We start from the raw sequence: 14,579 nt of genomic DNA on the forward strand, positions 1-14,579 counted from the left end.
GCCTGCTTTCCAGGACCTCATCCTAATGTGATGGCCCTAAGATATAGAAGAACCTGCTGAAGGACCGCTGCTGATGAGGAACCATAGGTGATATCAGAGAGGAACCGTACCTGCAGTTCCATTAAAGCCAGCCTAGAATTGATGACTTCCACTTCATTAATCTCTTCTGCCATGGCATAAAAGTCCTAAATCAAAGACTGTACATCAGTGGTGGCATATGCCCTTGCCCAGATAGTGAAATTAGCTGAAGAAAAAGATTTTTTGATTGCTGGTGCCACATTTTTATCCACCTGGTTTGAAGGAGAGGCGTCGTCTGAAATAATTAACCCGCTAGATGCCAAGCCTGCCATTAAGTCTACTTTCACTGAAAAAGGAAATTCCTCAGGGAACCCTTGCATGGGTTAACATTTTGTCAAAAATAGTGGAAAAGACGTTTTCTCAATATACAACCATTCTCAGGAAAATACCTGGCTGTGAACTGGTAAAGATTTTGTCTCTTTCCTACAGCAAAAAAACAAGTCCTGTTTTAGAGACCCTCCATTGTAACACATTGAAGTCAATGGCAGAAGAAGGGCCAGGAGTAACCTGTGGCATTAGCATTTCCATCCCCTCTGAAGAGCAAGAGGAGGATACCGGTTCCGTCTTTCTTTGGGAAATGTGCTTCCCCTGCATGACTACAATAGTCACCTAGGTATAGAAGGCAAGATGCTCTAAATGCCCCTCTCTCATTGCTAAGCAACTGGATTCAGGAACTGGGGCAACAATGCGAGACAGCTACAATCTTGGAATGGGCAGGCAGCGGTCCCAACATGGGAAAGGTGCTGCGAGAAGGCAAACCGAAAGCCTTCAATACCAAAAAAAGCAATGCCCTGCATCCCTGTTGAACTAGTGACTGGTATTATGGCAGAGGTTACCTTCTAATCGCTCTGTGGAGAAGGTAGCATACCATTCAGATGACATGGAGGTCCCGATATGGCCTTAGTGCCGCCACTATTGCAGGCCACACCACAGAAAATAACATGAAATAAGAATTAAAATATAGCAATATCACCATCAAACAAGCTTTATTGCAACACAAAGCCATAAAAGCAAGGTAAAACAATGGCATAACATAAAAAACAATAAAACCAACTTTGATAAAACTTACATTAAAAACATGGGAAAAAGTCATGATAATACATATGCCCGGGCCGTATACCATATAATGCTATCTCTCAATCACTTTAGAACGGCTTTATGTAATAAAGCATCATTATAAACAGATCTAGTTGGATTGCATCTATTGGCAACAAGAGCACATTCAGTACAAAGCACTTCACATTTAAGGCCATAAATATGCAAGTTAGTTCACATCACATCATGAAGTGTCCTGTGCAGAGTCAATAATTCCTGGGTGTTCCTCACAGGGAAACTTCCATGAGGGCTAATGCATTACTAGTCATAATGAGATAAGTGGTGCTCGCCATATATCATACAGTACATCACCATTTGGTGCAAGATGACGACATAGGCTATATATAGTAACTTCTGTTCCTTTTACCAGCAAACCTGTCCACACTTTGTCTTAATCTCCACATTCCCAACAGGAATCTACCTACACCAAACCCGATTAAGTAATTGTCATCAAGTTTAAGTATCCTAGTGGCCTCTTTAAGTTCTCTAACTCCCAAACTTCGACACAGTGGAATGATACACATTTTCTTGCAGTTAATGTATAAAGGACATAAAAACAAGACCTATTCAACAGTTTCTTTAGGCACACCACACATTGGGCAGAGGCCACCAGGAGTCTCTTTAGAATGGGCCCAATTAGCTGTATATGAATCAAAGGAAAGAGTTCCATGCCGTAACTTCAAATGCAATCGCCTAGCCAATGGCGGTTGCATCTCATCTAGAAAATTCTCGCTCTTATACGAGACCTTGACTGAGAGAAAGGTTTCTGTCAGAGGTCCATAGCTATGCTGAGCGAGTAGCGCTGAATCTTTATTATGTCAAAACGCTAGTTTAAGCAGTGACTTGGAAGTGGCCCTTGATAAACTAGGGGAGCTCCACAGACTCACAAACCCTGCCTCCAATAGGGTGACCTTGATATACATTATCCATGGAATATCTAAAGAACCAGGTCTAGTCAAGATTTCCTCCAAACCCCCACGATAGGAGGTGAGCTCTGGGTATGGCAATTTCTCCCTCAATATAGTAGGGGACGTAACCCCACTTTATCAGAGAGTGGTCGCAACCCAAGATTCAATCTGAATGGGAGCATGCGGGTACTTACTGGGGACAGCAATATCACTTGCCCGGATTCTGCTGGGTAAATACAAAACAGGAAGTTCTGGGTCAGGTCCCTACTATTTTATCCATGGGAAGTTTGCTTCCTGACCTCAGGTGGGAGGAGCTTGGCCTGGGATAGTTTCTATTTTGAACTGGGTGAATTCTGTTGAAACAGGAGATGTAGGTCCATGTGGCAGGGCTGGGATGAGGAAGACGCAGAAGGAAGGTAATAAGTCTTCTCTCCTGCAGCAGCAAAGCTTTGGCCATCTCACTGCAGAAGCAACTCTCGCCGCCACACTGTGCTTCTGCAGAGAGAGTTGGAGCTGTGGTGCTGCAGCAGAAAGGGGGACCTTTTCCCCTTCATTCACAGTGTATTTGATTCACCACTCCTCCTGAGACACAGCACAGCACAATGTTTAACAGCACAACTTATCAAGCAGCGATACTTTGGCCTTGCTCACCTTTGTTAATTACAATCTGAATTTCCTTAAAGGACAAAGAACTCGGGTAATTAGCATGAGGGTGGCCTTTGCCCTTAATACATATCTCATTTTCATGGTCACTAACTCCTGTCCTTCACACCTTATGGGTTTTAGCTTTAGAGGAGCAAAATACATTTGTGACCCAGAGTGTGTTGTTCATATATACAGCTTGATAAGCGGAAAATTGTTGTATTATTTAGGGCTCTCGATTTAACCGTATTTATTTCTTGGAAATTTCCATATGTATTTATCCATATTTATTTTTGACAACTTTATCTGCATTTATCCGTATTTCTTATGGGTGTTGTGAACAAAATTAAGCTGAAACTGGTATATTTCTAAATTTATTTAACCAATAAATATGCAGTCATGCTTGAATGCCTGCCAAGTTTCAGTGATATGAACACCCACAGAAGATACATCAATGCACTTATATGAAAATATGTACATTTCAGTATCAGCCTTGTGCATATCTACTGCTGTTTAAGCCTCTTCACTAAAATTATTTTATTAAAACCCCATTACCTATCAATCCACTCAGTAATTGGCCTGGCAGTCATGGCAAAGTGTATTTAGAATCACTCAAAAAGCACCCCATTTCCGTTTTTATCCACATTTAAAAATAAATGCAGACAAGAGAATAAATAGTTTTCTGTCTGTATTTATCTGTAAAAATCATTGAAAACGGAAAACAGGGAGCCTTAATTATATTGAATCCAACCAGCTCCTACTAACCCCTTTCTAACTCTCATCTAGTGCTTTATTTTTAAAATAATTCGTGCCGGTGCCCAAAGTTTACTGCAGAAGCCCACAGCAGGGGCTATCAGAATGTTGGGGTGCTGAATTTCAAGGATGTATAGTCTGAATTTTACCTCTAGCCACTTTTATTAACCACCAGACACTTCCTGATTATTTATGTCTTTCCCCTTTTTGTGTTGTTCTGTCTCTTGTACTGAGTTAAAGTATGATGAGGAAAAGCACATGGCAGTCCCCAAAAATGAGTGCCTGTGGGTCCCACTAGCATCTGCCGGCCCAAATTAAGCACTGCTCTCACCAATCATGCATGTAAAGGTTTGAAGGTTTCAAATGGAGTGTTTTACTTCTGAATAGGGGGTTTTAATTTTCTCCTGATCCTGAAAGGTATGGGACAAATGTATCTTAATAAAATTGGAATTGATGTCATCTCAGTGAGTTTCCTGTTTCCTGCTTCAGATTTTTGTTTTCTATTTCTGACTGCAATGCCTCTATCATGACATGAGAGTAACGCAAAATACAGATTTAGGGTTGATGACCCAGCCCTAAACTGACTGTTTGTAACGGAGTTACTGTTTCCAAACTCCAGTGGGCTTTGGGTATGCCTTTTGCTTGTGTTTCCACTGGTTTGAGTCTATTCAGTACCGTAGTCCTGATTCAATAGTTTATCACCCTATTCTTATATTTGTATCGCCCAGAGGAGCATTTTGATCTTATTGCCTTTCAGCTAAATGGCTTGTATCCTTCCTTTGCTCGTGTCAGAACCTTGCATTGCAATAAATGAGGGACTATTTTCTCTCGTTCTCCCCAATCTACTGCTCAACCCTTTCCTAGCATCTCCTCATTCTACCTGTTCAACCCTTTGCCAGCAGTTCTGTTTATTTAAAATACCTCTCTGCCCCAGAATCCATTTACAACCCCCGCCACCTGCCCCCTACCCACCACTAATAAAGCAGCAGGCAGCTATCTATGAATGTTTTCTAAACCATTCACAGATGGCCACCTATGCATTCCTGTGCATGTGCGCATGCACAGCAGACATTTTAGAATGCTTTTTCTTATTCTTTATATTGGTATTCCAAGTTGGCTGCCTCCACGTGCCCTTGAGCGTGCATGCATGACCAGCCATCTTATAAGCATTTTTTGCCAAAAAGGATACCAAAACCAAAACAAACATTGACAAAGCCAGTATCTCTGCACCTGGGGCCACATTATACATAGTACCCTAGGTGAGCAAGGGGCATTTCAGCTTGTGTTTTGTGTCTCTAGGTCCCCATGGCAAACACTTGTGCGGCTCCCTTGTGCAGTATAGATCATGACGGCGTGAATTGTGCATGATCCCAGATGTTGTTGTCCTCTTTTGCACAGGGGTATCACCCCATGCAAAGAGGGATCATTTGCACCCGTGCCATATTACAGATGTAGGTGCAGAGGTAAGAAAGACTGTCAGGAGGTGAACTGACCATGCACCATATTGAATTGTAACACAGCTAGGGTTTCTGCCCCAGCCCTTCCATCCCCCTCAAAGTACTCATTGTAAGCAGGGCATGAGGGTCCCAGGCACACTTTTGGAGGTGGGTGCAGTCACTCACTGCACCTGACTGCGGGGGGATCTCTGCCCCATTGAAACAGGGGCCATGTTGCTGCCTTCAGTGGAAGGTGGACCAGCAGCTTCAAACAGCTGTTCCACGTTTCACTAAAACTCTGTGTACAGTGCAGGTGTGGCGTTGTGCCTTCACAGGGAAGTGTGCATTTGACGTGATATGGTGCACTATTTGTGTCTGCACACATTTAAGGTGAAAAAAATATGGCAAGAAAATATTTTATTAATGACTGGCTAGATGATGGCAAGAACAAATAAGCATTTAAGGCAGCATTAAAGAGCTGTGTCTGGTGCTCTTACTGAAGCCCTGCCAGGAAACCCATGCCACATGCCAGGGCCCACTGTGAGGAGAAGCATTCCCTCCCAGAGGTAAAGCTCCTTAAGCGTGCCTTTCCCAAACAAGCACCCACATAATATGACTGCCAATTACACGCATTATAGCCTCTTTTTCTTCCACCCTAATGCCCCACTGTTGCAGCAATCATATCAGGCTTCAGAGAGGCCTCCACTTAAGGCTCTCTGAAAGCAGTGATCCTCTGATGAAAAGGGATTGAAACAAGGGTTAAAGCAGACATTGAAAGGTTACTGTAGAGGGCAGGCTGCTCAGACAATCCTCCTTTAATATGTGTGGTGTGCACCTGCGATAAGATGATTCATTAGATAGGGCTCCACTCTGACAAGCTTCATCGTTCAGCCCTCAGTGTCGAGATGGAACAATTCTGCCCCCACCCAGTAAATATGACAAGGTCAGCATTTTTCTGGGTCCCAGAAAGGATGGGGGCAGAAGAATTGAGGACGCCTGTTCGCGCCCCCCCCCCCATGCTGGACAGACGAAGGGCAGGTTTCCAGAATCCTACACGCTGTCCTTGATGAAAATAGCTAAAATGCGATCAAAGAGAAAGCAATTTGCCCCAAATGTTTTGGTTTTTTTTCAATATGAAACTCTGAAAGTTGTGTGACATTGTCGGCTGTGCGACATTGCCAAAGTCAGCTCCCTTTAGTATTGTGTTCAATAAATATATTTATTGTAATTATTATTTGTTTTGCACTTATAAAACAGTTTGCAGGATACAAGAACATGATAGAACTGATCAGTCACATTACAGATATATTTACTATATTATAGAAACATTGCATTGGCACAAAATAGAAGCCTTTCTGCACCACTATTACTGCTTGTGTAATCTGTGCTATGTGATATGATGCAAATCACGATACAAAAAGAGTTTTGCATTATGGTAAATATGGAGGAAACATATTGTGAGGCTATTTCTAATACATGCCTTTTATTAGGAATATAGAAAAAAATAGAAGGAGAATTCAATGGAAAACCAGCTTTCCAGAAATCATTCACATTTCTTCTATCCCTCAGCTGTCCCAGAGAGCCACTTTTATATATGAAAGCTCAGTGACAGCAGAGACGCTCTGTGGGTAAACCGACAATAAAGTGTAAAGGGTTTAAATTCTAGCCAGCACAGCATGTCATTCTCTCGAAGTCGAAACAGTATGTACCAATGGAACAAAAGGCAATGACATGGCCAGCGCTGCCCAGCATCATAGTTCTTTTGCTTTTTGTTTTTAACTTTCAGCCATGCTGCAGAGCAGCCACGCTTCTGTGCAACATGGCTTAAAACATCGCCAAAGCCAATATCTGTCTTAGAAGAGACCTATTGGCTTTGCCAAAGCATTAAAAAGCATGCAGCGCGGCTGCCAGACTGCTGTACAACATGGCTAAACATTGACAAAGCCGAGAGCTCTCGTCTCATAGGCGCTGTAGGTTCTAATGATACTATGCTATGAAAGTAGCCATTGAGAAGGACAGCTCCGCTGTGATGCCACTAATTGCCTGTAATAAATAACTGCAAGAAACTAGGTGCATGCACATTCTGATGCAATAAGAAAATAAGGACAAGGATTTGTATTAAGATTGCTGTATCCCACATATGTTACATTCTTCTGTAATCAAAATGTTAATTCTCTTTAGCAGGCATGACATTTGAGCTTGCTATGCAATCAACAACCAGCCGATGTCCAAATGGGAGCTTTTAGTGGGTGAAACATAACTGTGTGCACCTTCAGAATTAGAGATTACTGTTTCAATAATCTGATTGAGAAGCCTGTTCACTAGGAATGGAAACGTTGCAATGCTGGAGTTTTTTGGGTTGTTGCAGGGTACTCACAATCACATACATACTCAGGGGCTCCAATTTTGTGACTAGCACCGAGCTAGCTGAAACTCTAGTACATTTGTAAACAAGCATTGGTAAAGCAAAATAGGTCTCACCTTTGGAACTTATTGACTTTGCTAATGGCAACCCCGATACTGTGCCTAAAGCATAAAAAAAAGTTTTTAACATGGATGGCGCACCACACGTGTGTACACCTACAACAAGATTTGTTGATTTTTTTGTTTTAGTTACCAATCTGATATGGTTTAGTAACTAAAAAAAAAAGGTGTAAAAGCTTTTTTTAATGTGGCTGAAAAAAAATGTAGTGCTTGGAAAGCAATGAGTGAGAGGATACAAGTAGTGCATCCATGCTCAGTGGAGGGACACAAAAAAAAAGAGGAAGTAAAGCCCACGCAAGCTGGAGAATACAAATCAGGCAAATAAGGAGAGATGGATGTAGACTTACGGCTAGAGCGATCGACCTCTAAACTGGGGAACCGGGTTCAAGTCTCGGCAGCGATGCTCAACATCCTGTGATTCTGGGCAAATCACTTCATCTCTCCGTCCCTAACAAAAATGAATGTGTCCATCTGTAAGGAAACTGGTGGACATGTAAAGCACTCTGATACCCACGATTTCTCGGGTCTAGTTTGCGCTATATAAAACTCTAGAAAAAAAAAAGTTATCCAGTGGTAAAAAGTGGATGGACTCTAAGCCCACCGTAAACTGACAATATGTCTCATAACAGACATTCCATGTGCGGTCTTGTAGGCAAAACCCAAAAATAAAAAGTGCTGGGGTATTGCTGAATGCCAGGGTTGCTGAATACAAAAGCTACCATGCATTGGTTCCACCTCATGCCTCTTTCCTCGACTACACCTCTTGTCTCTTTATCTCACACTTGTAGAATCTTTTCCATCCCTGCTTTCACCCTTTGCTCCCATAGTATTATCTTTCTCTTCCTCCACTTTCTGCCCACCACCTGCAACCACCGGCACAAAATAGGGACTGGTGTGATGACAAAACTTTTGCTTCACACTGGAGGTTAATCCAATTAGAATAGATGTAATACCTTTTTATTCATCGGATTCATTCACCTAATTAGAGCTTAAATGACGGGATGGACAGAAATATGGTTGTTTCATGAAATTTACCTCTCTACTCGTTTCCAATTAGAGATGAAAACATACAGTTACAACATTTTGTGGTGGGAATAATAGTTTGTTGGTTGCATACAAAGTTATTTCTCATTCCTTATAATAATATTTCCTGTTACAATATCATTCAGAGAAATTAATATATTGATGTTTTAATTCATTCACACTCACCTGTCCTTGTGCATTAGTCACTAGTTGACCTGTAACCCCTTGCAGACTGGAGAGTGCATTGCCAAAGGCTTGGGAGCTTGCTATGGAGCCCATGGCGGCTGCTGCTGCTGCCGCTGCTGCTGCCTGACTTGCTAGGGGATTGTTGACCATCTGAAATGAAAGAAACATGAGAATGTTGACAAATTATTGATGCATAATTAAAAATAATTGCATCCTAACCAAGGCACACAGAATGAGTTACTAAACTAGAAAGGCTTGTGGAATATTGGCTTTCATGCTTCTGAGTACTCAGCATGACTTATTTCAAATCCAATATCTACAAAAACAATGGCAGAACTGATTTCTATTAATGCAAAAGGGCACTTAATCCGAAATGCGCCTTGTAAATTTAATGGCCATTTTTTCAGTCATAGACCCCCATTTAAAATAGTTAGATTATAGCTTTCCCTAGATTATTTCGCCCTTCCTTCCAATATCACAAAGTTTGGCACAAGGACATATAGAGAAAAGCATTGTGTGACAAGATGTCATGTTTGTTGCCTCGAAGATGAAAAGATTACTAAAGGCCTGAACAGTGTGTTGTAAAATGAAAATCGCATATCCTTAAATATGGAGTGGCGAGATTCAGTCTGAAACATGCAACAAAGCCAAACCAAGCCCATTCTTAATTTTCGAAAAAAATAAATAAACGCTGCCCCTTACAATTTTGACATTCATCCTTATTTTTTAAGGTTCATTAATAAAAATAATGTTTGAAATGTTTCTTTCATTTTTTATAGGATCATTAGCAATTACCATTGTAACGATGCAACTCTGAAACAACTGTTTTAACTTTTACCTATTAACCTATTTAGCTAACAATTCAAATCTTTAAAAAATATAAAATGTTACATCTTATAAATACCAATAGTACAATTCCTAACTAATGCCAACCATATGAACTAATGTCACCTTTTCAAAACTCCGTAAAATGTTCTAAAATCTTAAACTAGCAATTAAACTCTACAAAATACATTTGTTTTACAGAAAATCTCCGTTTAAAAATCGTTAAAAAATGAATTAGATATGTGTTGCTAATAAGCTAAAGCAACAAATCATAGCAATACGTTTCATGAAATCAATTTTCTAAAACAAATTTAGTTTATTTTTAGAACTGTTCAACTAAGACATCAAACTTTAAAAATAGCAAAAAGACATGTCGTACTATCCCACACTCTTATAGCTTTTCAATTCATTACAAATTCTTGAGAAGAACTATAAATAACAGACAATTTATAATCTCTGTAATGTTGCTTAGGGTGTTAGGCTAAAAGGGATGTGGGTGGTTGGTCACAAAGGAACAGTGGTCTACCAGTTCTGGTAAATAATTCCAGCACAGAAATTAGCGAGTTTGGAGTGGCAGACTAGGATGTAGACATGGGGTAACATCATACACACCTGTGTATCACGTACATGGGCACCTAATGAGTATTATTCCAAGAATGTCCATCATTTTCTAAAACTCTCCAGAACAACTTTTACAGTACCTACCCACAGAAATGTAAAAGGATAGTCAGATGCTATCTGCAATCACACATCACACAAAAGTTGAATGCCAAATCAGGCGATCATAAAAACTCTTTATCCTACAGAAGATTTATTCATAGTAAACTCACACATCTCTCACTAACAGCCCGAGCTCCATTAGGTTCTTATTTCATATTGCACTATGTGAGTGGATGTTTTCCTAAACCTGAATTATTCTCATGTGAAGAGCTGTGATTTCTAATAGCCCAGTAGCCTACTGTTGCCTAACTACTGATAACTGCATTTAATTTTGTTTATATTGAGAACTATAAGATGATCAATTACCTACCATTAAATACCCTGCAAAAGACACACAATTGATGGACGGAATGCAGAACAAATCAAAACATTCACCCCCAGTCAAGAGATCTGGGTTAAATCCATCATTCTTTTGCTCACCATGCCACCCCAGTTTAGACCTGGCTATATGCAAATCAGTCTTGACCCTGTGCCTCATGGGAACAGTCCAGCCTGAACTGCCAAGCCAGGTCCTCCCTGGACCGGAAACAAGCATCCTAGGACCGGTTTCGGGGTTTCACCCCTCTTCAGCCAGGATAGCTTGATTCCAGTGGCACAGTGAGCCCAGGACTCACGTCTGAGCATACCTGGCGCACTTAGGGCGAGAAAGCAAAAGACACACAATTGATGGACGAAATGCAGAACAAATCAAAACATTCACCCCCAGTCAAGAGATCTGGGTTAAAGCCATCATTCTTTTGCTCACCATGCCACCCCAGTTTAGACCTGACTATATGCAAATCAGTCTTGACCCAGTGCCTCATGGGAACAGTCCGCTGAACTGCCAAGCCAGGTCTTCCCTGGACCGGAAACAAGCATCCTAGGACCGGTTTCGGGGTTTCACCCCTCTTCAGCCAGGATAGCTTGATTCCAGTGGCACAGTGAGCCCAGGACTCACGTCTGAGCATACCTAGCGCACTTAGGGCGAGAAAGCAAAAGACACACAATTGATGGACGGAATGCAGAACAAATCAAAACATTTACCCCCAGTCAAGAGATCTGGGTTAAATCCATCATTCTTTTGCTCACCATGCCACCCCAGTTTAGACCTGGCTATATGCAAATCAGTCTTGACCCTGTGCCTCATGGGAACAGTCCAGCCCGAACTGTCAAGCCAGGTCCTCCCTGAACCGGAAACAAGCATCCTGGGACCGGTTTCGGGGTTTCACCCCTCTTCAGTCAGGATAGCTTGATTCCAGTGGCATGGAGAGCACGGGACTCACATCTGCCAATTTCCTTTTTCATTATCACAAGGACTATCTCTCCCATAGGTTATCATGTAAACTGCTTTGTAGCACCTTACAAGTGTAACTTTTAATTGGAAGAGATGGAGATTTAGAGTTTGGTTTCCCTGAACTCAGAATTTAAAAACACGTTTCTGTGAAAGTGTTTTTTAAATTGTGTGGTTGAAAATGCCACTGTTAGAAAGTGGGCATTTTCTTTGAAAATGCCACTATTAGAAAGTGGGCATTTTCTTGCTATACCATCCTGTACCTCTGCCTGCCTGTGGAATCCACATCTGGTTTGGGATGTTTGTGCATTCACACAAAGGGAGCTAAGGTGTGTCCTGCATATCCTGATTGCCCATCACCAGGCTGATGGGCAATCCTGAGCTAGAGAGGTGGGAGGACTTGTCACTGACACCTGAAGAGGGCTCTGTCTGTCCTCTCACAATGCTGTCTTCACCCACCTGTAGTGTGTCTGGAGTCAGAACAGGACAATGCAAGAACTATGCACTACAAAGAATATCCTTTGAAGTATGTCTACTTCAAAGGCGAAATGGGGTATAAGTATTGGACCTGTGACTCTAAATGTTTAGAACACTTCTGGATCAAGAGGAGATTCTGCCAAGAAGAAGAGCTAAATAAGTTGTAGGAGGGGAACTGCCACTCTGTTTGGTCTGTGTTACGCTGCGATGCTGCTTGCTGCTTCTGCCTTGGGCAGAGGAAGGACAGGACTGTACATTCTATCCTGCTTATCAAGGTCCTCCAAGGGCTTGTGCGTACTTGCATCCTGTTGGAAGTCTCAGGGCCATCAAAGATTTCATCTGAAGCTCCTGGACTCCTCTGCTGGGTGTTTGGACCTGCCAAGTGGTGATAATTCCAGTTCTGGGCTGTTGGAGGTGATTTTGCTGCAGAAAGAAGAAGAAAATCCATGCAGCAACCCTCTGTGCCTGTTTTTCCTGCTGCAAGCTTGCTGTGCAGTTGAAAAACCAATGCATCACCATGCTGCAGCTGAAAGTTTAACGCAGTGCCTGTTCGCAGCGTCTGTTCACAGCTGGGAGAATTGACGCCATGCCTGTTCGCGACTGGGAGCAATGACGCCGCACCGGTTTGGATGGCTCCATTTTTGCTGCAGCCCAAGTCCTGAGTACTGTCTTCGATGTTCGAGATACCTGCTCTCAATCCGACAGAGGCCCTGCTGTGGGGCTAAAAAACCATCACATCACTGTGCTGCGGCTGAAGGATCGACACAGCGCCTGTCTGAGGCTGTTAGCATCGACTACAGAGCATCCAGATCTTGCAGGTCTTGCAGAAAAGACCCACTTTCGGAATTCGATGCATCGCAGATCCTCGCAGTAAGGTGTCGACGCAACACTTCTCCTGCATGCAGCAGAACGGATTCCCCTATTCCCCTGGGACTCCAGAATCCATGCAGCGTTGTGTTTTACAATGCTTTGCTCCTTTGCAGCTGTTTTTGTGTCTTGGATTTATTTTGTCAAAGGTACTTTGATGCATCCAGTTCTATGGACAGAATTGCTGAAACCTTTAAAAAGTGATCTCTTGAGTTTGTATTGTTGGATTTTTGTCATTTTGGTCTTGTTTGGTTTAGATAAATTGTTTATTTTTCTAAACTGGTGTGGTGTCCATTCGTAGTGTTTTCAATGTGTTACTGTATGTGTTTTGTACATATGCTTTACACATTGCCTGACTGCTCATGCCAAACTACCAAGGGGATGGGCAGGGGTTATCTTGGATGTGTAACTCCCTTACCCAGACTAGAAGGAAAGGTCCCTGTTTGGACAGGGTGCATACCACTGCCAACAAGGAACCCCCATTTCTAACAATATGGCAGAGGGGTGACACTGAGAGGAACAAGTTGATGTGTAACAGAGCTGTGACAACAAATACCTATACTTGGTATAAGAAAGATTACCAGTAAGCATTCTATGAATTCTCACCTTATCCATGTTCCTCGTTATAGTCCTTACTCTTTCAGGATGTACCAAAAAGGTAAGCCTCCACCATGCAACAGCAAGAGAGCAGTTATATGAACTGGGCCCTAAATAGCACACCCATAGAAGGAACTGCACATGCCAGAGATGTATAAAGTCAAAACCACAACTGCAGATTGAGCCCTATTAAAGTGGTACACTGAGGCAGTGCACCAATGACACAAACAGATCCGCAAAGGCCAGCAGCTAGAAGAAATGTACCCGCACAAGGGTGCAAGTGCAAATGAGAAACTCAGATGGGCCACCTAAGAAAAAAGCAAAATAAAATGGCAGGCAGGTCACTAACACAAATTGAAAGCAACCCCAGCAAGCAGGCCCAGAGGGAATTCTTCTTGCAAAGAAAAACAAGCATTGGCATAGCCAATAGATCTCGCCTTTGGGACCTTATAAGTGTTTAGCTATGCAACAGTTGCATAACTAAATACTTATAAGGTCCCAAAAGCGAGACCTATTGGCTATGCAAAGTGGCCGTGTGGCCGCGAAAGTGAAAGTGATCGCGATCGCGATCACGGTCAAACATCAAAGCGACCGTGCGGCCGCGAAAGTGAAAGTAATCGCGGTAAAGTGTGGCGCGCGCGCCCGCGCACATGCACAGTAGCTCTATGCTGGCCTGGTAGCACTTTTTGGAGCCCTCTCAATAAGTCTCGCCAGACCAGTGCATGCGCTGGGTCAGGCGAGACCTAATGACCCAGAACTCAAGTGCAAGTGTGCCCTAAAGACCCAAAATGGCACGCAAAGAGGTCCCTGCCAAATAAGACACCAGATCAAAAAACCTAGAAGATCACCAGCAAGTGGGAGGTGCAGGAAACTTGGTGAACCAAAAACAACTGAGCAGGAAGTGAGTAAGTATGCAGAATCAGGAAAATTGAAGCCGGACCAAGTAGAACCTTTAGAGTCAGGTGAAAATAAAGTCATATAATGACTCTGGGAAGAAAACTGGCATGGGGGCCACAGTCTGCGCAAATCAAGTGTAACTGGATAATCCATATTTTGCAAGAAACATGCCATTTTCAATGCCTGAGCCATGAAGCAACACTTACCAAAAAAAGTGTGAATGTAATTCCTGAATTATTCTCAACAACTGCTAATCAGATTCCTGTCGATCATTTTCTAGATTATGGGTGCCAATACGGATAGGTACCTGTCGTATGTAAA

At 42.4% G+C, this 14,579-nt stretch overlaps 1 protein-coding gene across 1 annotated transcript in view; it reads right to left on the reverse strand.

The window, feature by feature from the left end:
- Positions 1 to 14,579, reverse strand: part of POU6F2 (POU class 6 homeobox 2) — an 884,429-nt gene that overhangs the window by 145,003 nt on the left and 724,847 nt on the right. Inside the window, exon 5 of the mRNA XM_085607439.1 lies at positions 8,606 to 8,755. Within this exon, the coding sequence (XP_085463565.1) occupies positions 8,606 to 8,755 (150 nt within the window). The remainder of the gene's footprint in view (positions 1 to 8,605; positions 8,756 to 14,579) is intronic.

This window comes from Triturus cristatus, chromosome 5_2 (genome assembly GCF_964204655.1).
Source record: "Triturus cristatus chromosome 5_2, aTriCri1.1, whole genome shotgun sequence".
Lineage (NCBI taxonomy): Eukaryota > Metazoa > Chordata > Amphibia > Caudata > Salamandridae > Triturus > Triturus cristatus.